This window comes from Larimichthys crocea, chromosome XIX (genome assembly GCF_000972845.2).
Source record: "Larimichthys crocea isolate SSNF chromosome XIX, L_crocea_2.0, whole genome shotgun sequence".
NCBI lineage: Eukaryota > Metazoa > Chordata > Actinopteri > Sciaenidae > Larimichthys > Larimichthys crocea.
Window position 1 is genome coordinate 7309308 of NC_040029.1, and position 22896 is coordinate 7332203.

Consider the following 22896-nt stretch of genomic DNA (forward strand, 5'->3'; position numbering starts at 1 on the left):
GTCTTTGTCCTGACCTGCGTCAGATCCCGTCCCCTAGGTTGAGAACCTCCGCTTTACTTAACATGCTCATTCACCTTGAGCTATATTTACCCTGATCACAAAGAGAGTCTCTTAAGACTCCACTTCCACTCTCTCTATTGAGTCTCCTCACAAACGCCTCGCCGTGCACAATGAGAGCAGAGAGCATTCATTGTAACGAATGGGAAGATGTGTGTACAGTGTAATGGCCCGCGGGCCCTAATTGCGCCGATTGATTCGAGTTGCCGAGTTCGACCATAGAATTTTTATCTGAGGAAACCATCTTGAAGGAGAGGCCAATGATGACATTTATTTTTCACAGTTAACATCTTTACCCCGCCGCCCCCTCCGCTCCACACTCACCAAGTTTACATTAGAGATCACAAGATGTGCTGACTGTATGTACGTGCTGTGTGTGTGTGTGTGTGGATCTTACATAGACCTCCTTTCAAAGCACTTTAGATGCTATTCAATTGATATGGCCATTAATGCGTGGAAGGGGAACCATTTCGGCGTGACTCTTGATGTGTCTGCATTTCACTGCCACATTTTTTCCCCTCCTTTCTATAGAAGGCCTCTCTGGAAGGCTTTCTTTCTCTCTCTCTGTTCCGCAGCATTAGTAATTATCACGAGGATGCCTCCTAGCTTTACTGCAGAAGGAGGGGAAAAAAAACCAAAACAAAAACGTCTTTACTCGTCAGAGAACAGAGATGTCAATTTAGGTCTCCGCTCTCCCCCCTGTTAGCGCCGGGTTTTGAATTAAAAACATCCTTCACAGGTCGTCTCTTTGTATGCAGCCGTGCAGCAGCAGCAGGTTCGGGAAAACTTCAATTATTTTCCATTAACAGGGATACAATTGATCTAAACATGTGGTGAATGGGCCAATAGCACCACCTTAAAAGGAGGCAGTTTTAAGGGAGTGAAGTTGCACAGGCTGAGCACCCCTATGGATCAGCCCTCTGGATCTATACAATCTAGAGGCCCTCCTGCCTCAACCTGATTGAATACCATGCAGAGGGCCTGTGGAGACACTCTAGTAACCGTATGCCATTGTCCAGATGCTCACCTACAGTCACCAAGTGGGGGTAAAGACAGTGCAGGAGGGGGCGGTGGCACTACCGAGGGTAGACGAACATGTTTTTGACTTACTGCCAGTCGAGATCTCCAGAGAGGGGGGTGGTACATTTGGCAAAGTGGATCTTGATGCTTTGGAACATCACACAAAAGAAGCTGGAACAAGATGGGCTTGTTTGAAATTTGGAGACTTCAGTACCCAGAAATCCTGACTTCAGTAAATTATACACACTAACAAGGCCAATCAGATCAATCTTTCTCAGGCACCATTTAGAAATAAGAATAACATATAGAAATAGACAAATTAAATAAAGAATAGCCTATATAGGATGTAGATATTTTATTAAAAGGGGAAACCAGTGGGATCTTTTATTCAATGAACATGAATGTCGAAGGTACAAAAGTCCATCTCTCTCTGGATTGAGTGCATATATTAATTCTGCTGTTTAATCTGGGCACTCTTTGTCTCTTGGAGGTGCATTTTCATATAAAAATCCAGCTTGATGCAGCTTTAAATGCTCAGATGTTCTTGGTTGTGGTTAAACAGGGCAGCTCCCATAGTGAAGTCTGTCCCTATAGTTGAGAATCTCGACATGAATAAAGGTTAAAGACAGAAGCTCTGAGCACACACAGACTCCTGAAACACAAAGTAAGTGTCTGCGTTTTAGCGTGAAGTAGCACGAATCAAGTCAAACATCGTCTTTCGCAGAAAACCTTTTCTGCTGCAAGTGTGGAATAATTTCTCCATGAAAGGCTGCCACGTGTAAACATATTCATGAAACACCTGATGTTCAACTCTTTTCATGTCACCTATGTCTGAGAGCGTCTGTGCGCTCGTGTGTTATTTTGAAGAAAATACGAAAGGGGAAGAAATCAGACATCAAAAAGGGGATGAAAGGAGCAGCATCGAAAGTTAACTATGACAATCCGTAATCGCTGAAGAGGTGTTGTTGTTGTTGTGGAAACAGGTTTACACAGACACCTTGCCAGAGGTACAGACGAGCAGAATACTCAGGCGTGTAATTCCACAGCTCGCCGAAATCCTGGTCATCCTACCTTCAAAACGCAAACATCGACGCGTCGCGAATCGCATTAACTCGTGAAGCCATCGGTGTTTCTCTTGAAAGGGCCACAACTGGAGTGGATGCCAGCAAAGGCTTCTCATACAAAGGCTCATTTTTCAGTGTCTCTTCTCGCCCTGGAGCTGTTTGCCAATCTAGCTCTGAATACACCCTTCACTGGCTTGAGCACCTTGAGGTGTGCTCATCTCTAATCATTATTTGATGACAGAAATCTGCAGGCAAAAAAAACCAGGAGACACCACAGTTCCTTAGCAACGGGCGCCGGTAGTCCAAACAATTTCATTAAAGCGTGGCACCTCTTAGCAGGTGGGTGAGTGTTAGAGGAGATAAACATTCATGAGCAGATTGGCTGTGGTATTTGCCAACATCACAATTGATGATATCAATTTGTTTGCGGAGCAGCTCAAATATTGTAAGTGGATTAAGCAAAGGTGTCAGGGATGGTGAAGGAGTGTATCAGGATGTCTTTTTTCATTTAATTGATGGTGAGCAAAAAATGTGAATTCTTGTTTTGTTTTGAAGAGAAATAGAATTAGTTTAATCCCCGAGCACAACAAATATACGTATACATTAGCGATACACATAATACAGGAACAGCAGGATGAATCTAGTGTTTTTATTTTTAACTGCACACAAATTAACTCTACATATCATTGAGCTATGTTGGCATATGTTGGGTTCACAGGCAAAGTGCATCCATGTACCGCCATCCAAAATCCAAACACAGAAAGAAAACCGTAAGATTCCTTCTTCAGAGTTGAAGAATGTGTCTTGAATATCCGACGTCGCATTCATTTTTATTCAGACGTTCAAAATAGATGAATGTACTCTTCAATACAAAAACACCTCCCTCACTGACAGGAACCTCACACTAATGAAATACATATAAAGAAATCAATAAATACTCTTGGCACCCGCTGGGCCCCATAGAATAGTGTTTTTATTGGTGAAAAGGTGATATTGTCTGCCCCTCTTCTTAAAATGGCTAACCTGTGGATGTGCTCTGACTAATGGACAGGTTGCACCCTGAACCTGTCCGATTTAACGGATACACCTGAGGCATTTCTTGAAAACGCACGTCAATCATTAACTTTGTTGAGCATTAAAGGGACATCTCTTCCAACCTTTATACGTTCTCGTTGGATGAAACAGGTGAGTTCCACCTGGCCTCGCGTCGCCAAAGGTAACTGATTCTTGACTTTGTCCCGGTTCGCTAACAGGTAATATGAAATCATTTACAAAAGTTGTTTGAAGAGCAGTCAGGTGTCAAAAGCTCTAACTTTGTTTTTTCGCAGAAGTGATGACAACACAAGTACACAGTGCACGGAGGCACGCCTAGAATAAAGGGCTGAAGCTGGTTGGACATGTATCACGTGAAGAAGAGCTCCATAAAAGTGAGATGTATCTAATAAGCTGGCAAGTTAATATATTTTGAATTTTCTACCTTGAAGAGATGAAATGCCATCATGGACCTGATGTCCTCATTTCCTTACAGCCTATTATATAAAAACCTGTCATTTGTAGTGTTAAAAACAAACACTTGATTTAAGCGAACTGAACACAAGAGCAGCCCTTTTAGAGCATGTGTTGTGATTTATGCTTCCACACTGTACATAGCCTGTAGATACTACATTGAATGAATGTGAACGTTTGATATGGAACTTTTACATCCAAATATGCTTTATGTCATCGTCACAAGATCGACTGAAACCCAAGAAATATGCTTTGATGCCGGGGTGTTTATTCTCGTCGCCCTCAGGCACCTCGACTTTCTTTTTTAGTGACGAGCAACAGTGGTAAATAATTTAATCTGAACACTCCGGAAAGTGAAAGTGGCTTGTCCAGCTCAGGTCAACGACACGCTCGCTGTGCTTCACCAAAAAACAATCAAACAAATCTCTAAAATGGTCAAATAATCCAGTGAGGGGGTTTTAAAATGTTTATTGAGTGTGTAAGTATGAGAATCTTAACCCTTCGCATAGCCCTTTAGTTAGTGTAGATCATTATAATCACCAAATTTGGTGATTCAACAACAGCAATTTCTTTATTATTATTTTATGTAGCGTCCAATAAGTCTATCTGTGAATATCAAAACAACTGAACATTGTTTTCCTTGAGATACTCAGTCATAATTCAGCCATTGATGTTGATTTAGTGGTATAAATATAAAGTCATTTAGGGTTTCCGTTGAGTTTTAATTCCCTTGTATGGTCTAAGTACTGATTGAGACGCTTTTTCCAAACTGACAGATAAGACTGGTGTGTCCCAAGTCCCCTGAAGCCTACAAGCCCCAAAAGCTCGATGTCTCAATTGTTTTGTGTTCATTTCATTGAAACGCACCTTTAAAGTAGCATCGCAGGTCCTACGTTATAGTGTCTAATCAAATTTGTATTCCAGCATATAAAAACTGTAGACATTGCACAGGGAGAAGTACGAACAGAGGATCTAAGGAGCCCATGGACCATGCAATAGGTTAATGCGGCCATGCAGGATTACATTTAAGGAGAAACTAAACCCACTTTTGTGTCTTTTAACACTATAATACCACCTTAAGGCGCCTTCGGGTCCCACCTTTAGTAGATAAAAGTGCAACATAAGCCTCTAAGACCTCCAAAAGCCGTCACCTGCAAGACAAATCCCTGTCCATTTATTGCACTGGGTAAATAATGAATTGATTCAGCTCTGTGGGGCAGTAAATTTTAAAAAGCTCCCCACCCGAGAAGTGAGTAGGTATACTTAATATAAATTTTATGCCGCAGAGCTGAGTGACCCGCGGCTCCGCGTGTATGTTAACGTATTAATTTATGATCGCCGTCTCCGTCGCAGACTGACATGAATGAACTGGCACCGCTTCCTGCTCATGACCCCCTCCTCCGCCCTGCGTTCCCCTCTGTCATCTTTTTGACACCTCCAAAAGATGACATGGAAATACATGTGTCGGCAAGCCTGACAATGAGGAGCCATAAAGCAATAAAACCAACAAAAAAAAAAAAAGAAGAAGAAGAAGAAGACGGGGACCTCGTGAGTGTTTGTCACTGTCATGTCTATTGATTGATGACAAATAAAACGATTGAGAGGTCCTCGACAGAGGGGCAGGAGGAGACAGACAGAGAGAATTTCATTTGTTGAGTTAAATATTCAGGAACGAGACGTGCGCGGGCATTTTAGCCTCCCATTTCTCTTATTGTATTACATTAATCAAAGGGCTTCCGGGACGTTCATCCGAACCAATTGTCACAGTGATGTTCTTCCAAGCCAAGAGGAGAAAAACAACAACAAAAAAAACATCCTTCAGAGATGTCTCTTTCCTGACAGTGGTATCAATTGTCTTGTCTTAAATGATCGCGGCCACTGCATTACTTGGAAATTAACAGCTAGAATTTATGTGAGTGCCTCTCTCCTCGCTTCCTGCCGCGGCTGAGTCGCAGAAACAAATAATTGAATTGGTACAAGTACATAAAGCATCCCAGCGGCTAATGTAACAGGCCTAACCGAGTTAACAAAGGCAAGGGCACAGACAAGAGTGGGGTTATAAAAAAAAAGAGGCCATGCAGATCTAAACCTTTTTTTTTCCCTCTTTTACCAGCCGTGTTTTTCTTCCCCGTGCACGTTTTATCTCTCATCACCTTCCTCCGTCCGTGTCACTCTTCATTTCTTCCCTCCCTCTTTAATTGGAGGTCCCCGCCTCAGTTGTGTATCACCTAAGATGCCGGGGAAACCTAAGCTGTCACAAAGTGTGCTTATTAAAATGGACGGGAAAAGATAAAAGCCTAAACTACCCCCGTTTTTTTTTTTACAAGGCGGCGGTGACTGTGACTGTCTGAGTGCATCAGTCGTGGCTGAATGAGACACTTCGAACCCTGAAGCGGTGTTTTTACAAAAAAAGAAATGGGTGAATTGATCCTTTATAATCAGACCCCAAACTCACTTAATGCACCATGTAGCATAAATGCAGAAGAATTTGTCTTGGAGGCAGCAGGGCAGAGACACACTAACATACTTGAAGCACATGATGGAAGGATGAATACTTTCAAAGTGCTGAGAGCTTCATTTGAGAGCAAACATCGTAAGAATTGTTTTATTGTCATACCAAAGATTTGGTATTTTTTTCCCAGGACATTATTTCTTCATCTTTTAGGGTTAGCAGCTTTTTAAGGCGGACTGATAGTGATATGATTTAGTACAGATACAGAGCGGTGGGGTATAAATCATTAGAAATAAAGCCCCCTATGTATCCCAGACACATAACATGAAGTGACAATGATGGAAAGGCGTTTTATAGCTGACCATTACACAGTCATATTGCCTGAATGTACGTCCTATCCGAAGGCTGAACACTGGGCCGACGTTTTATCTTCCATCTGTCTGGTTCTGGTACAATTTTGCACACTGCATTAAAACATTTTATTTAACCTTTATTTGTTCAGAGAGCAGCGCTGGCTTTTGCAGCCCAGCTTTGTGAACTGCCCCGGCATGATCGCAGTCTGATCTGTTGGCCCTCGGAGCAGCTTCGCCAGAGCGCTCAGGGGTCAGAGGCCTTGTTCAAGGGCATCTTGGTGGTTGTAATGGCGAGGGGCAAGTGCTTCTCATTCTCACCCAAATTTATCAGACATAAAAAATAACATAACATCACAATGCTCCTGAGTAGTAATGCTTTATTGGTGAGCTCTTTATGACACCCGGGAAGATAAAGCCAGAATTTGATTGATGATGCAGGATGACAACCACCAAAACTGTCCGATGAATGAAACTTTATGGTGACACCTCTTGGTTCAGGAGCAAGAAATGAAAGGCATTGTTTTCCCTTGGGGTGGTCCGAGTGAACCGGACTACAGGTGTGAAAGACACGCTCCAGTAACTCGAGTACTGGGTGAGTTAAAGTTCTCTTTCAGGGAGACTCCCCCCAATAAAAGGTTGTTAGTCCTACAGTCCAAATAAAAGCACGATCTGATCCTAGCTGTGTTTGATTTCATGTGGCTCTGAGGCTTGGCTCTGATTCCGGCACCAGAATCTCAGATGGTTTTTCAAATTTCATAAACCAAATATTTCTGTGCCATGAAACAACTGACAGAATATTCCAGTTAACTTCATCTGTCGCGTGGCTCCTTTTCTGCCACGAGGAGTCACGTACTTTGTGTGTCTGCTTCTCGTTTCTTCAGAAGAACGGACTAGTTAGCACGAGCAGCAGTGCCCAGCATGGCTTAACAGACGAAGACCAGAAACTCAAACTTCAAGAGGCGACCGGAGATTTAAAACACACTGTTGTCCCGCTCACACAGCTTAGCGACTACACATCCATACGTTTTGCAAGCATTTGTGCGGCATTCTCAAACTCAAATCACGTCTTCGTGATGAATTATGAAGGCTCAAAAATCCGACGTCTCAACATCAAAGCAAACGGGAGAAGTTACATCAGATATTTAGCTAAATATAATCGCAGAAACATTCTTTGAATGTGCACGGCGTTGGCTGAAATCTTACACTGCTTGTGCATAATCAAGAAATCAATACTTTATGCCACCGTTTCCCTACGCAACAGTGTAGTGACCCATTTGGAAAACCTCGAGTTACATCAAATTGGAGTTCCCCGGATGCCATCCCTCTTCCACTTAACCAACTGCAGTAAATGTTCGACTCCTGAACAGCTTCTGTTTGTTGTTGATGTGTTTTTTTTTCTCCCCTTCCCCTTCTCTTTCTGCTGCTGTGTATTTTGCTGAAGCTTTAGACTCTCATTAAATCAACTGAGGAACTGCAAGCCTCTACAAACATCAAATCTATAAATTGCACGGATGGTCTTACGCTAGGTCTCAGACAGCGCTACCCTTTGATGAAAACTTCTGGGACAAAAACAGAAAAATAACTAGAGATTCTGAGGCGAGAAGAGAAAGTCTTGTTTTGACACTAAGATTAATTTACAAGTTTTCCCTCACTGGCAAAAAAAAGAAGGGGTGTGTGTGTGAGGGGGGTGAATAGAGAAAGAGCAGAGAGAGATGAGAGGAGCTTTTGATATTTATTAGGCCTGGACCTCACCAAAGACCTCTCCCAGGACTGCCGATGTGACAATTAAGCCAGGTTGTGCTTTGACACTGTTTCCATAGGCAAGTGGCCAAAGTATATCTCCAGTCAAAATATCCATGCCAGCTAACAAGCTTGTTCCCTCTCCATAGAGCGGAGAAGAAAGAGAGGCTGCAGCCTTGAGACATGAACAAAAGGGAAAAAAAGGAGGATGAAGGGGTGAGGTTGGGTGTTAGAGGAGAGAGGGTAAGAAAATAAAAAAAGAGAGAGGCAGCCCCCATCGCCCCCCCTTCCAAAAGAAGCCGCTGGAGTTTGCTGAAGAAAACGGCGTCAGCGACTAGATGTGATCAAGGTGTTGTGTGCGGCTCGCGTCTGAAAAACGTCCAAACGCCGTCAGGGCCCCGACACAATGCTCAGCCCAGATAGGAACCAGGCCCCTGGGTACGCGCTGGCTCGCTTTTGTTCCGCCTTAATGACCCTGCCTTGATTCCATCCGTAACGCTCGCAGCTCTCGCTACACCTATGCCTGTTCAGCCCACAGTCATGTCAGCTCGCTTCTCCCCGTTGCTCAATCTTCGTCCTCGTTTCACTTCTTTTTTGTTATGTGTGTGTGTGTCCGTGAGTGTGTGTGTGTGTTTGCTGGAAAACGCTCTTGTCTTAGAGGAGCTCCCTGCCACACAATGGCCATCTAAACTCATTAAGAAAATTCCGTAAAGAGCCATTAACAAACGGGTTCTCTTTGGCCAGAGATATCAGGTCTAATTAGGTGACCGTTCTTGACAGGGTTGCAAAAACAAAAGGCGTGCTCACATTTGAAAAGGTTCAGGTCCCGCAAAGGGCCTCACGTTTTTTTTTTTCTTTTTTTTTTTCTTCTCGTCTCCCCCCACTGTAGCCGACTAATGACTGCGGGTTTAACAACAAAAAAGAAGAAGAAAAAAATACCTCTCTTCCCTGGGAAGGCGACGGTGGAAAGGTTCACCATCCGCCAAACAAAAGCCTTCCCACTTTGGGACCTTTTTTTCCCCCTCGCCAGGTGATTCGCTGTCCTCATTTACGAGACAATGAACCCACAGTCAGACTTATTGTAAACACTTTGCATGGGCAGCTAAATGGACTGCCATGCCGAGCCAGAAACACAGGCCTCAGCGGCCACCCTCTTCCCCCTCCCCTCCCTGGTCCTCTTCTCCCAGTTTCAAGTACAGTGTCGGGCCCGCTGTCGTTTTTTGTTGTGACACTGAAGTAGAAACAGTGTTAGATAAGAGCGATCCCGGGCCTCACATGTAGAGCAGGTCATGCAACCTGCCTCACTTTGCCATCTTGTAAAAAACGTTTTTACCTTGCGCGGCGCGACGTCACGGTCGCGGCTCGGATAAAAACCTATTAACCTATTAATTTGAGTGGAATAGGAATGTGACCCGTGCAGGCAGGAGTACATTTGTGCCGTACTTTTGCATATTACATTACATTCATTTAGCTGATGCTTTTATCCTGAGCGACTTGCAATAAGTGCATTTAAACATGTGGTGCATCAAGCTTAATCAAATATGCTGAATTGCTTCAAGTGCTACACTTAGAACAATAAAAGACTAAAAGATAGAGGCACATGTTTAGTTTTTAATTTATAGCACAAGGTGTAGTCTGCACGGCTCTAGTATAGTATAGTATAGTCTAGTATTCACCTTTGACACCCAAAAAAACCTACCATTAACCAATTACAAACCATCCTGACAGTGCTGACCTTTGAGGCAACAAAGAGACCGAGATGAAAACCAAGCTATCATATGAGCTGCGACCCATGACCCAAAAGTAGTCACCACGAGTACATTAAGCTCCCAGCATCGCCGATTTCATTAAGACGTGCAAATGAATTTCGGCGTCTTGATTTTCGAGTGTGACCGGCTCCCCTATTCTTTCATGGTATGGCTCAACAAAGGAGCCATGTTTTCACTTTGCCGAGAAATAAACTTGGGAATCAGAGCATAAATGGTACAGGAAGAATTATGACGAGGTGATGTGATCTCTGCGCTGACTGGAGACTAAAGGTTAAAGAGTCGGCTTGTGACTGGAGGGGGTAATATGGCGCTTTTACCGAGGTGCTCTGTGTACGTATAAATGAAAGTGTCCTGGATAAATGGTTAAAACTGGAGGAAAACCCTCGGGTATTTCCCATTGTGGCCTAAAAATTATGCTTTTTAGCCTCGCCTTCTGGAATGTCAGTCGCTCTGTCATATTCTATGCGATCATTGTCCTTTTCTAAGCATTGGGAAAACACCAGTACAACTGGGAGGAATCAATTAAGTCTGATCATATTATGCTGAACAACTGTACCTGTGTGAGGAAGGGGCTGTCTGCTGCGACAGCTGCCACTGTCTTACCTCTCCGAGCGAGCTCCCCCTGTGTTTTTTGTCGGCCACATCCGGATCTATTTACGGTCGGGACCTTTTGCAGCTTGAGTAATCCATTCATGTTTGAATGAAAAGATCTTTCACCTTAATGTGTTGCATTCCAAAGACAGATGACGGTGACCTTTGTTCTGTTTTATATTGTACGTGGCCGCGTGAAATATATCGCCTCTGTTTTCAGTGAGTAGCTCAGCATAAATAAGACACAAAAACTTGGACGTGGTCTTTTATTTACCCGGACATTAATGGCTTTTTTTTTTGTTGTTGTGCGCTATGATATACTGAATGCAGCATGGGAAGAAAAAAGAAAAGGAAAAGGCCTTGTATCTTTCACAGTGTTTGGATGTTTTTCAAGGAATTGCTGCAAACACTGTAAGGAGAGCTGCACCATACCACTCTAAGAAATTGCATTTGCTCCGTTATATGTGTGTGTGTGTGTGTGTGTGTGTGTTCACAGTTTTACAGCCCTGTGACTGTATACCGTTCACGATAACACCGCTTATTTTTACCCTTTTTTCATTAGAATCTAACTCTCCTGTTTCACACCAAACTGGTTTTGATTAAGATCAAGAAGTTTTAGGTCAGCTTTAATCCCGACAAAAGAATTTTCCCATGTTTACAACTCAATCCAAACCGGCCACATTTAGATGCACACAGGCAATACAACAGTAACATGATTAAGGAAATGGCCCATGAAAAACTTTGATTATCCCACTGCCATTTTTTTGCTCTTATCTTAAGTAAAGCTACAATCACACCTACTGTTTGTTTTCTTTGGTCCAAACCAGAGTGGAAAATTTAATTTGAGTTGCGTTTCACACTGCCCAATAACAAGCCGACCACGAGTTGTAAATAAAAGTCATGTAGGTTCGAGATTCTGGCAGCAGAGGTGGAGCGCAAATTAAATCCACATAAAGAAATGGCTGACTTTGTTCTGCTTGGTTTTCCGAGCAGGCGGAGTTGCTTCTGTCTCCCCTTTTTTTTACCCATAATCCTCGGAGTTGTTTCCTGTAGTCGGTTTGGATTACTTTTTCGGCTTCTAACAAACCACATCATAGTTCTCTAAGACTTTCTGCAGCCATCGTGGTGCCATTATGAACAAAACATGAAAGCGAGGCAGAACTTTTAAACCCAAACTTAAAGTTACAGGTGTCAGTGTCTTTCCGTTAGACCTTTTATTAGAACTCCACCGCCTTCATCCAACCATAAATCCATCCATTCTTTGCATGGCTAACCACAGTTCTGACCATGATTGTAAATCCTGCTTTAAGTTGTGGTTCTACCTGGCTGTTTTGAGAGTGTCAACCAGCCCTCTTTGTCCCAAGCCATACATAAAACATCATTCCAGTGGAGGAGCGCAGTGTGGAAATACTGCAAGGGCTGGAAAAAAAAAAAGATCTATTGTCGCATGTGATGTCAGCGTGATGGCATGCCGAATACGAGATGCAAACGTGTGTCAAATCTGTCCAGACAGTGACGATGACCTGACCGCCCCCATCCACGACACGCGCATAACTCCTCGCTGTAAACACACACACACACATTTCCCCCTCACTTAATCCTCGAGGAGACGCCTGCTCAGTTTCGAAATGAGTTGATTTCCAAACACCAGTAATCGTAAAGAATGTATCTTGCCACATTTCCATCTTTCTTAACCTCTTTCACTCCACCCCTCTTTATAATAAACATATTTGGTCACATGATAGTGGGTCAACAGTATAAAGCACATAGACGTGGTGTACGTCATCCGAAAGCTGGGAACGTGAAGATCTGAAGTGCAGATGAGTGAAAGTTGGGATTAGCATAAAGTGGGCATGTCTGCAAAGAGGTGACTTGTGGGTATCCATGAACCCCATTTTCATTCAGATATATTGAGGTAAGAGGTCAAGGAACCACCTTGAAAATGGCCATGACACCAATGGATGTGTTAGATCTTCTAGTTTCTCATGATGACTTCGCTCTAGCTTTAAAACCGAGCCTCTGACAGACAGTAACGCCGAGGATGTCTGCTTGTTTGAAAGAAGAAAATGAACAAATAAATAAATTATCACCCAGTTTGACCCTACTGTGCTTACCATAGTTAGAGATCGACGGAAATAAGTCCCAGTTTGTAATAAACTGGAGTTTTTGGCAATAATTCAGTCACCTTTTTCAAATGGGGTATTTTTCTTTGAAAAAAAAATAATCCATCTCACATGAGGATTATACAAGTTGGGATCTTTTCTACTGCCTTTGACTTTTGTAGCCTTCTAATGAAGTAAGTCACGGTAAGTCATAATCCAAATCCATGCTGGATTATTCACATATTTTCATACAGCAGTTGGATTCATTGTGCTGCTTCCATGTTTAGCAGTTGCAGTAAAACTCTTAATAAGGAAACCGAGAGAAATCTCTGGAGGCCCATATGATGATGATGATTCACACCAGATTCACCCGTACTGACAATGAGTGACAGCCGCACTCGCAGCTCTGACCGGCAGCAGGAGCTCCTCTTTGCCAAGTCCTCTGCTTGCTCAACAGGTGCCAGGTGAAACCTCCCCAGCTGTCTTGCCGGGTATTTCCTCTCTCCGAGCTCTCGCTGGTCAGAAATCTCTGTTCTGTCTCCGATGTCCCGGCGCCGCATTCCTCCTCGCCACAGGAGCCGCGTGCTCCTCTCCCTACCTTGGCTTGGAAAGGTTAATCACCAACAGGTGCTGGTTTATGTGCTGCTGGCTCAGCTGTTTACCTTCACGGCAAATGTGTTGCAGGGACAGAGCTTTGTCACGGTGGGATTTCTGTCCTTCCTGTGGGATGTGGACAACTGACTACATATTATACATAGATTTAATCTTCAGAAAGTTATTTTTCTTGACTCTGGGTTCAATTTTAAAACTAGTTAGCTTCATTTAGCCTCTCAGGCTGCTACAATGATCGCCTTAAGGACACCTAAGACTGATTTTTGTACTTTAAACCACTTTAATTCTAATTCAAGGGTTGTTGCTCCAAAACTTTAATCTCTAGTACAGTTAATTTTGGTTGGTTTAAGTAGAATTTAATATAAAAAACATAAAATAAGATTAATCTCTTAATTTCAAGTTGGATTAATGAGGAAAACGACTAATGTGTCAGAAGAGAGCAGTAAAGTCAGGCTCTGTCCTCCTCGTATAAAAGAGTAAACTAAAATTAAATCCTGTCACACCAATTTAGACGTTTACTGCTTTGACCTTTGCACTCTTTCACAGTTTCCTCTCACGTTGACGGTCGAGGTGTTAATATTCATCCTCCTGCTGGCCGCATCGCCGTGCGCGAACAACTTTGTATGAACGCCTGAACTGTAAAAATGAAATGTAAATGTATAACCTGTTGTTCTGTGTTCAGGGGAACCTCATAGTCGTGTGTGTGTGTGTGTGTGTGTGTGGCATAACCCACCCACCCTCAGTACACACACACTACAAACACCTTTCTTCCAGCATTTATAACTCTCCTGGACTCCTGAAACTCTGTTTGCAATTTAAGGCCGCAAATTAGAAGCGTAAGTCATCTGTTTCCCATAATCCTCCTGTCAGACCAGGAGCTGGCTGGCCCCCCACATACACACCAAGTCTGAACAAAACACACACACATATACACACACACATGCATGTGGTCGTATCACATACACACAGCCGCACAAGGATTTACATGCGTCATTGTGCACAAAGCAGCACACGGAGAATACTTTATATTTTTAGCCTCTTAGTCTCGATGGCTGCGGTACAGTAAAGACCAAAAAAAAAAAAAAAAACTATTTAAATACTGCATAAAAAGACTAACTAGACATTGTCATGGCTGAATTAACGTGTTAGGGCAAGAATTTGGAAAAAGTTTGGACCCTATCCAGGACCATTTTTTGAGAAGTCTAGAGCTATGAGTCTTTTCAGTCCTCGAGATCAGTCCTGGTTCGGGGTTCCTAAAGCATCAACCAGTCCCTAGAGAGGAAAAGTATTGGTGATCAACAGATGAAGAAACATACAGGAGATGCCAATCAACTTTAATACATATACTTTAATTTTAAAGATTTAACTGCAGTGTCTCTAATAATAAGATTCAAACACCATGTCTGTTCTTTCAATAAAAGTAAAAAAAAAAAAAGATTTTGTTTCCAGCTGCAGTATATTTGCAGGGAGGAAGAAGAAGAAGAAAAAAAAAAGGTTCGTCATGGATTCATCTGTCTGGGTGTTTACTTCGTGACATAACGTCAGATAGCTGCAGTGTGTAAACACTCGTGGTTCTTAATACACCGAACGACTCTTTAAACTGTCAAGCTTCCAATTTAACGTATTACAGGGAACCACAGTAATCTGCAGAGGTTAATACTGTGTGTTTATCTGGACCTTTCTGCAGTGTGTGAATCTGACGCGTCTAAATGTGTAGCGGTGGCTCTGCTCTGTGTGTGTGTGTGTATTTTTCTGGGTGTTAAGTGACGGCCTTTTTGTTTTTCCTGCGCGCTCTCATGTGCATACCTTTGCAGCATGTGTGTGATAAAGCTGCGGCCCCGCGTGTGTGTGAGAAACCTCGGCAAAGGTGACGTGTCCTACATGTTCACTGACAGCTTTATAGGCTCTGTGGCTCGGCTAGGGGAACAAGATTATGGGAAAGGAAACACACACACACACACACACTCTGACATACTCGAGCTGGCTATTGTCCCAGATACTATAGTCAGGTGAGGTCCAAGGTTCAGCGCTCATATTATTAACAGGGACAAGCTGGCGCCCAGTAAACACACCTACAACTTACTCAAGTGGAAAGCTGAATTGTTGAGGGTCAAGAGAGGTCGAAGGGCTCAAGTCCGTCGCTGTAATTATCTGAGTGGACAGCCGGCTGAACCTGCAGGGTCCTGTGAGCCGGAGAAAAAGTGTTAGAATAGAGTTTTCATGGTCTGTTTGAGAGCGACTTGACACCAGGCGTGTGCTGTGGAGCTTTATCTCTTAGCTCCCAGTTTGGTTCATTTCTCCAGGTGACGGGAATTTCGTCCTAACCAGATTACATCACCCAAGACAACTCGAACATGTGAGAGCCCGAGCTCATTTTTTTTTGAACGACTGAATGTTGGCTGTTTGTGTTAAAGGTCCAGCGTGTAAGATTATAAACGTCAGAAACGGAACATAATATGCATTACTGTGTTTTCATTGGTGTATAATCACCTGAAAATATGATTCGTTATGTTTGTGTTACCCCGGTATGAACTTTTTCTAACTGCAGACGTCGCGAGTCATATTCCATAGAGTCCGCCATGTTGAATCACTGTGTTTCTGCAGTAGAACAGAATGGACAAACTAAACGCTGGCTCTGGCTTTTCATGTTTCATACTAGTAAAAAAAGAGTGTCAGGCAAGGGGGTTGCAATCGCTAGATGCCATGAACACCAAGGAAAAAGACCTGAGCAAGTTAACAAAGTCTAGTAGGGGGTGTTTGCCCTGTAAAACACACACAAACATATTTATGATCTTGACTGTAACAGGAGAACTGATCTGAACTAGTTAACACTCAAAATCCTCGACATCTACAAGTATAATAATCCAAATGATATCCATGCACCTTCACATTGATTAAAAAACCAGAACCAGTTTCTCTTATTTTCATCCTTCTTTTTACTTCTTGTCTTACTTTTATGAAGTGCAATCGTGAAGCTTCGAGTTAAGCGAGTTGAAACATTTTCAGTTTGTATCTTTGGTTTAATTCACACCACAAAGACCTAAACCTATTTGCCTATTTTTTTGGCAGTCACACTGACTCTGAAATTCACTTTGCATTCAGCATGAACACCTTAAATAGAGCTGCAAAGTATTCAAATATAATCAGACCCAAATAGTTGGATGCTTAGCTGGTATGAACACAAAGAAGAAGAGTCTTGTTCTGTGACCTTTTGAGTACCTACTGTTGCTTGCGTGTAATTATATAGATAAATAGGGTTAATTTACTAATGTGGTTTTAACTAATTCACTTTGCAAGAGCGCTGGGTAAACTGTAAATTTAATAATGCAGATATCTGGGAGAAGAAAAAAAAACATCCTCTCATCCAGCCAGGTCCATTTTCACAGTTTTCAAAGTGGGAATTACCACATGCTTCCCATTTTCTTCTCGGGATCCAAGAGACTCCAAGAGGGAGCGTTTGCACATCCAAAATTTCTGACCAGGTGCTTGATACAAATGGGAAGACAATTAAACGGACACAGAGTGTATCTTTTGGTCCTTGGTGGACTATTTAGGAACATTTGGGGCTCAGCTGTTCATCCAACAACATACCAAAGGAAGAGAACAGGTTCACTGTAAATTTCAGTTTGAGTCCCAGATCTGCAGATGTAGATGTAAGTTGATCTGGGGGGATAAAAAGTCAAAAGCCTCACATTATCTGACTAACAACATCTTCGTCATCACACCGCACAGTTTCAAGTACTGCAGACCATTACCGTAGGACTTGGACATCAGTGATATCTGTCACAGATTGTACATAATGGCTTTAGACCCTGTCTTGTGGAAATCTACATCTCACCGCTGTTAACCCCATAAGAGACAAGAAAAGCATTTGACTGCAGCGGTTGGAACTCCTAATTAGGTTGAAGTAGGTCTCTTTGAACTGACGGTGTAACAGAAAAAGCAAAATGTGAAACATTTTCGGCCTCATTATAAGTTATCTAAAAGGCAAGGGCTCGTGATAATGAGGGCCATCCAGTGGGATGCGATGCGGTGGGAAGAGAGTGCCTAATTGTGTCAAATGGCTGGAAGTATTTCACTTTGAATTATGGGAGAAAAGGGGGAAAATAAAGCAGAGACGCACAACACGGACACAGTATGCAGCATTAGTGTCAGGAAATAAATGAGGTACTATAGAAACTATAAGTGTGTGCATTTATTCAGCGCAGGGTGATATAAAGGCTGTTGGGAGTGTTACACTTTGTCAAAGTCACACCTCTATGTGAAGTCGCAATATTGGCAAACAGCATACATCTAATTTAGTGAGTCCACAAAATTAGGTGTCAGTGCTTTCAAGTGGAAACACCAACTTTGCTCAGATATTTTTATTTTCTTTGTCTTGGTTTCAGAGTAGTTTCACAGTAATATAAATTAAAAAAACATCGGTAAGATAGCAAAATGATGAAAAACTCTGCCTTAAAAGGTTAGTAACATGTTTTTTTTCCCCAATATATAGATAGGGTTTTATTCTTATTCGCCCAGGCTTGATAAGACAGAGGTTGAATGAGATTTGAAAAATATAAAATCAACATTTGACCTCTTTTTTTCTTGACCTTTGTTAGAAAATAGTTGCAAATGAAAATTATTGACTGCCAATAAAAAAAAAACAATAATGAAATACACCTTAACAGGGTAAAAGGAAAGTAAAATACAAACACAAGATGACCTATGACCTACTCTTTGTCTCCTGACCTACCCCTAACCCCAGAATGAACTATTCTCACCTTGCCTAAACCTAACCCCAGCCTTTGGGATCCTACACTACCCATGATCCATAGGGTCCAGCTTTTATTTCCAACCTTAGCCCTAATCATGGGAATTTTCCACGTTTGATTCCATTCTAACGACTCCTACCCCAGTGAACTATCCTAACCTTAACCCCTTGCCTAAACCTAACCACTTAAACCTTTATCTCGGACCTGCACTGCCTTACTTCAGACAGGTCATCCTCCCCTGGAGGAACTATCCTAAACCCTAACCATCCTGACACCTTGCCGAACCCTTACCTTCATGAACCTCTGACTAAATCAACCTACTTGAGCACCCTCAGTATCTTACTTACTTACCCTAACCATCCCAAGCCCTTGCCTAACCCTAACCACAGGAACTTTGGACAGTCTTCCCAGAGAGGGACAACTCTAACCCTAATTTTTTCCAAGGTTTTAATACATCCTATTCTTCCCCTCCCTTCTGCTTCTGACTATTTTCTCTGCCTCTCTCTGTCTCTCTCTAAAGTTCTGGCACATATTGGCTCCCGGCATGGAGGATGTTCGGCCCCCAAGTGGTTCTCAGTATATCATAGCTGGTTGTAAAATCAGAATGCCATAAAGAAAAGTGTTTGCTATACAAAAATAAGTCATCATACGACACAGAATGCGCAGACAAACATGTAATATAGAACCGTGATTGCTCAAAAAGATGCTTCATAGCTATGTGCTGCTGCTGCACCTCCTCCTACTCATCCTCCTCATTGGCAGTAATGGTAGCAGGCTGCACCAGTAAACCATGCCTTTGAACAGTAATTCCAAATCAAGACAAGAGGTTAAGAGGATGGGGTGGTGTTGATGGTGGTGGTGGTGGTGAGGGAGGCAGGGAGGGATGGAGGGGGTCTCATTGGTGAGATGAGAGAGGAGACGTCGCTCTGACAAAAGATGAATACCTTGTTCTCACTCGCTGACAGCCACAATAGAGCAATCATCACCAATCTGCCTTGTCGGCCGATACACATCACAATGCAGCTTCTTGAAAAGGCTCATTTCAGCGACAGGAGTTAAAGTGCTTCATACAGGTGACAGTCGATAGGCCCCCGCCATCTGCATTTCAAAGCTTCCCCCCGTCTCGTCAGCCGCGGGCACAGACACTCCAGCTCTCAGCGATAGATCGCTGAGATGAAGCCTCTTTTTCTTTTTTTCCCCCTCCTGGGCAAGCAAAAATGTTGATTTATTTTGTTTTGTCCAAGAAAAAACTATAGAGCTTTTACTTAGAAAGGTTTCTATGCAGCTGGCTTCAAGGTCATAGTGCCTCATTCAAGGGAAACTGGAAGTTATTCATACAAAAGCTTTTTCATGATAATATATTAACACCAATGAATATAAGGTGACATTATTGTTGGCCTGTGCCTTTAAGAGAAGTGCCTTGGCCTGCCCTAATTACTCAATTAGACACACCTGTTGAGTGATTGTCTAAAAGGCCACACCTGTGCTGCTGCTCCTGTTTCCAACCCAGAGTTTAGACCCGTTTATGTAACTTTGTGACTTTTAATAACTCAAAAAAGGCAGCGTCCGGCTTCTCCTTACACGAGTAAGTACCTGAAGTTTGTTTTTCGTACACGTTTGAAGCGAGTTACGTCACTCGCGGGCTGGAATTGTTGATGCATTTGATTTCCGTGTCGGAGGAGTTTGTTAGCTAATCAGAGCAGAAACTGAGGAGATCACAGGAGTGAAAACGTTTCTAAAATAAGTCATTTTCATGGCTCAGACATCTCGAGACGCAGCTCACTCCAGAAATGTGTGGTCAGGTAATCAATCATTCATTGGTATTGATCAGCCTCTCTGATATTTTGCTCAATTTGTGCATTGAAGCAGTAAAATTCTCTTTTAATCATTTTTTTTTTCTTTTGGTTTGTTTATATTTTTTGGCTGCCAGCCCCCTCTGGTAATAATGCTCGATGGGAGTACCTGCTTGAATAAAGGATTTAAATCTTTTTCGCTCAGATGTGGCTCCATAACATAATACAGTGCCTCTACACAGAGTTTAGTGAGTGATCTGTGTCCCGACTCTGTGAATTCCCTTAAGTTTGACATGTATCCAGCCTTATGTAAATATTCATTAAATTTATTTCTTTATTGGGAACCGTTTTGCTCATGGAATATATTTTTTTGGACAAGCTATCAGCCTGTATAGCCTGTGTTAAATCTAAAGGAGCTTTCCGCAGCCAATCCAAACACATTTGGTCATGGCTTTGAAAAACATTACCTCTTACAGATATATAGTATTCCAGACCAGTGGGGAATATGGGTAAACATTAAACTGTGTGGCTCTGAGAAGAGTGCAGGCGAGCCAGCGATGCTCTGGCGGAATTATCCGTGTATCCACGAGATGGTCCTTCGAGGGTTCGGGATGTCGAACGCTGCTTTGCTCTTTCAAAACGTTCCGCAGGTACACGTCATGCGGCGTTTCTTGAAATCCAAGCCACCGGATTGTTAGTGCGGCTGGTGAATTCACATGACGTACAGCATGCTGTCATGAAAACGCGATGATGCAAATGATTCCACAGGACACGGTGAAGTCGACTTTAGTGGAAAACTTAAAAATGTCTGGCTCGCGGTCGGCATTCCACTTAATTCCAAAGGTGTTGGATCAGGTTGAGGGTCAGGGCCAAACATGTTTTTATGGAGCTGGGTTTGTGCACGAGGATACTGTCACGTTATGTTAGTATTAAACCTTTGATAGTGTCTTATTCTAACGCTAGAAGTTTCAATAAATGAAATTGCCTGTCTCCGTCAATACAGTGGAAATAAATCAGAAACTTATGAGGCATCACCTTCATTTTAATCTCCCAGGGAAAAACAAAACATCACATTTTGGCCGGCAGCGATGAGCTGGGATCCGTCCAACCGGAAAAGACGCCCAACAACCGTGTAAACATTCAGTCATATGGCAAACCTGACAGCAATAAAAATAGTTTTTTTTTTAAACAGTTGCTTTTGTGAGCCAGCTCTATGTGCTTTGGTTTGAGACCAAACACGTGCGAAAAAAAAAAGAAAGAAAAAAAGAAACTCATGCTCTTTTTGGTCCCCTGTCCGTTCTCCACCTGCAGCTCACAGCGGTGACATCATGGATTACCTCACCATGAGAACATGTTCACTAGGGACGTGGCCTACATGCCGACACTGGACTCCTTCCCGGGTCGCCCTGGATGGATGCGGCTTGTCGCATCTCAATCCCTCCTGCAGGAAGCTTCAGCGCACCGCGGACATAAATCAGATGGAGTAAGTGGACTCAGTAACTGACCGTCATAAACTGCCCTCACATACTTAAACAAACAAGCAGGATATGCTATCCTCCTGCGCTCTGTTAAGTCGCAGCCAGGAGGGCTTTTTACAGTCTTCTTGTAAATGTAGTGAGCTGATGTTTTCAATTAAAGTCGACTCAGAGGTGAGTTTCTACTCTCGGTGCGTAAAACAACCTTAATAAGTTTTCACCGAGTCGTGTCTCTCGAGTTGTGGAGAAATGCTCTCTGTGAGGCGAAAGCGCCGAGGTCGGCCACACACGAGCAGGTCCAGCTGTGAGAGGAGGTGACGGTTTGATGTTAGCTCTGGGAGGATATACTCCTGCACATGTGAAATGAATTCACAAACAGGCGGCTCTGAACCCAAGATTCAGACGATCAGGGATTCAGGAGAGTCACAGTTTGTTCAGGATGATTCTCACTCTTTAATTTTTCTAGTTTGATCATATTTCATCTCTTTCTTTCTTTCATTGGATATTTCATCAACCTCGCTTTATTATAAATCTGCACCCATGCTGCTAAAATATTGCACTATACGGTAATATTTTTACTTTCTCTGTCTGAAACTTTATTTGGATTTCCTACAGGTTAGAGCTTGCACCAAAGAAGGAGAACCACGTGAAAAACCACGAGCTACAAGAAAAATGTGATAGATAAACAAAATATAAATATAGTAAAAGGGAGATTGAAATTATAACATATTCTAAGCCAAAGCCTGGCTAAGAAAGCAGGTTTTAGGTTTACATACTCAGCTCTCTGTCACTCCTAAAGTGTGCATTTCACCACTTTCTAACCTCTGATTCCTATATGGTTTGTGGACTTTCCATGTCAGTTCTCACACAGTGAAGAGGGGATAGAGAACTGGGAGGAGAAACACCCCTGAGCTGCACAGTGCAGAGTTTTCTCTGCAGCCTGTCACTGATTCACATGACCTCAGAGTGACTGTTACAGCGGGAGTTGTCTTTTGACAGAGCTGAATGAAAAGTTAAAGTCACTTCTAAATGTCCTGCACTTCAGAAACACTGAGCATTGTGTTTTTTATGGTTTTATGGTGGTGAGGTCGGTTTGTCCTGAGCATTACAACTTTATCATTTTAGGTTTCGTTGTTGTTATATTCAAGTTTTGGACAATTCTGCCCAAAGTTATCCAAGGCCGACTTTGTTTTCTTAACACCACTAATCATTACTTTTCTTGTCTGGCCTCTCTCTACCTGCTGGATATCAATTTGTCTTTTTGGTAACAGTGGTTTAAGGTCATCGTGCACTTGATTTTTATGCTTTTCTCCATGGGTGGGACCTGACACACACATGCAGGGAAACAATCTGAAGACTGAACATGCAGTACGGGCAAATTAATAGATGCATGAGTAAGATGGGATATTATGGGAAACTTTGCAGCCAGGGCACTTGCAAAGGACACAATGTCAAGAAATTATGACTTTTATATTTTTAGAAATTAACTAAACTTTTCATTTAAAATATAAATCATTATATTACAGCCCTGCAACCCTTTGTCCTCAATACTTCAGCAAAATAACATTGACTAGATGCTCCCCAGTGGGTTCACATATTTTTTTTAGT

At 42.6% G+C, this 22896-nt stretch overlaps 1 protein-coding gene across 1 annotated transcript in view; it reads left to right on the forward strand.

Annotated features, from left to right (window-relative positions):
• Window positions 1-21173: 21173 nt before the first annotated feature.
• zeb2b (zinc finger E-box binding homeobox 2b) overlaps window positions 21174-22896 on the forward strand; it is a 111184-nt gene continuing 109461 nt past the window's right edge. Inside the window, 1 exon segment of the mRNA XM_027291511.1 lies at window positions 21174-21296. Within this exon segment, the coding sequence (XP_027147312.1) occupies window positions 21189-21296 (108 nt within the window). The 5' untranslated portion in view covers window positions 21174-21188.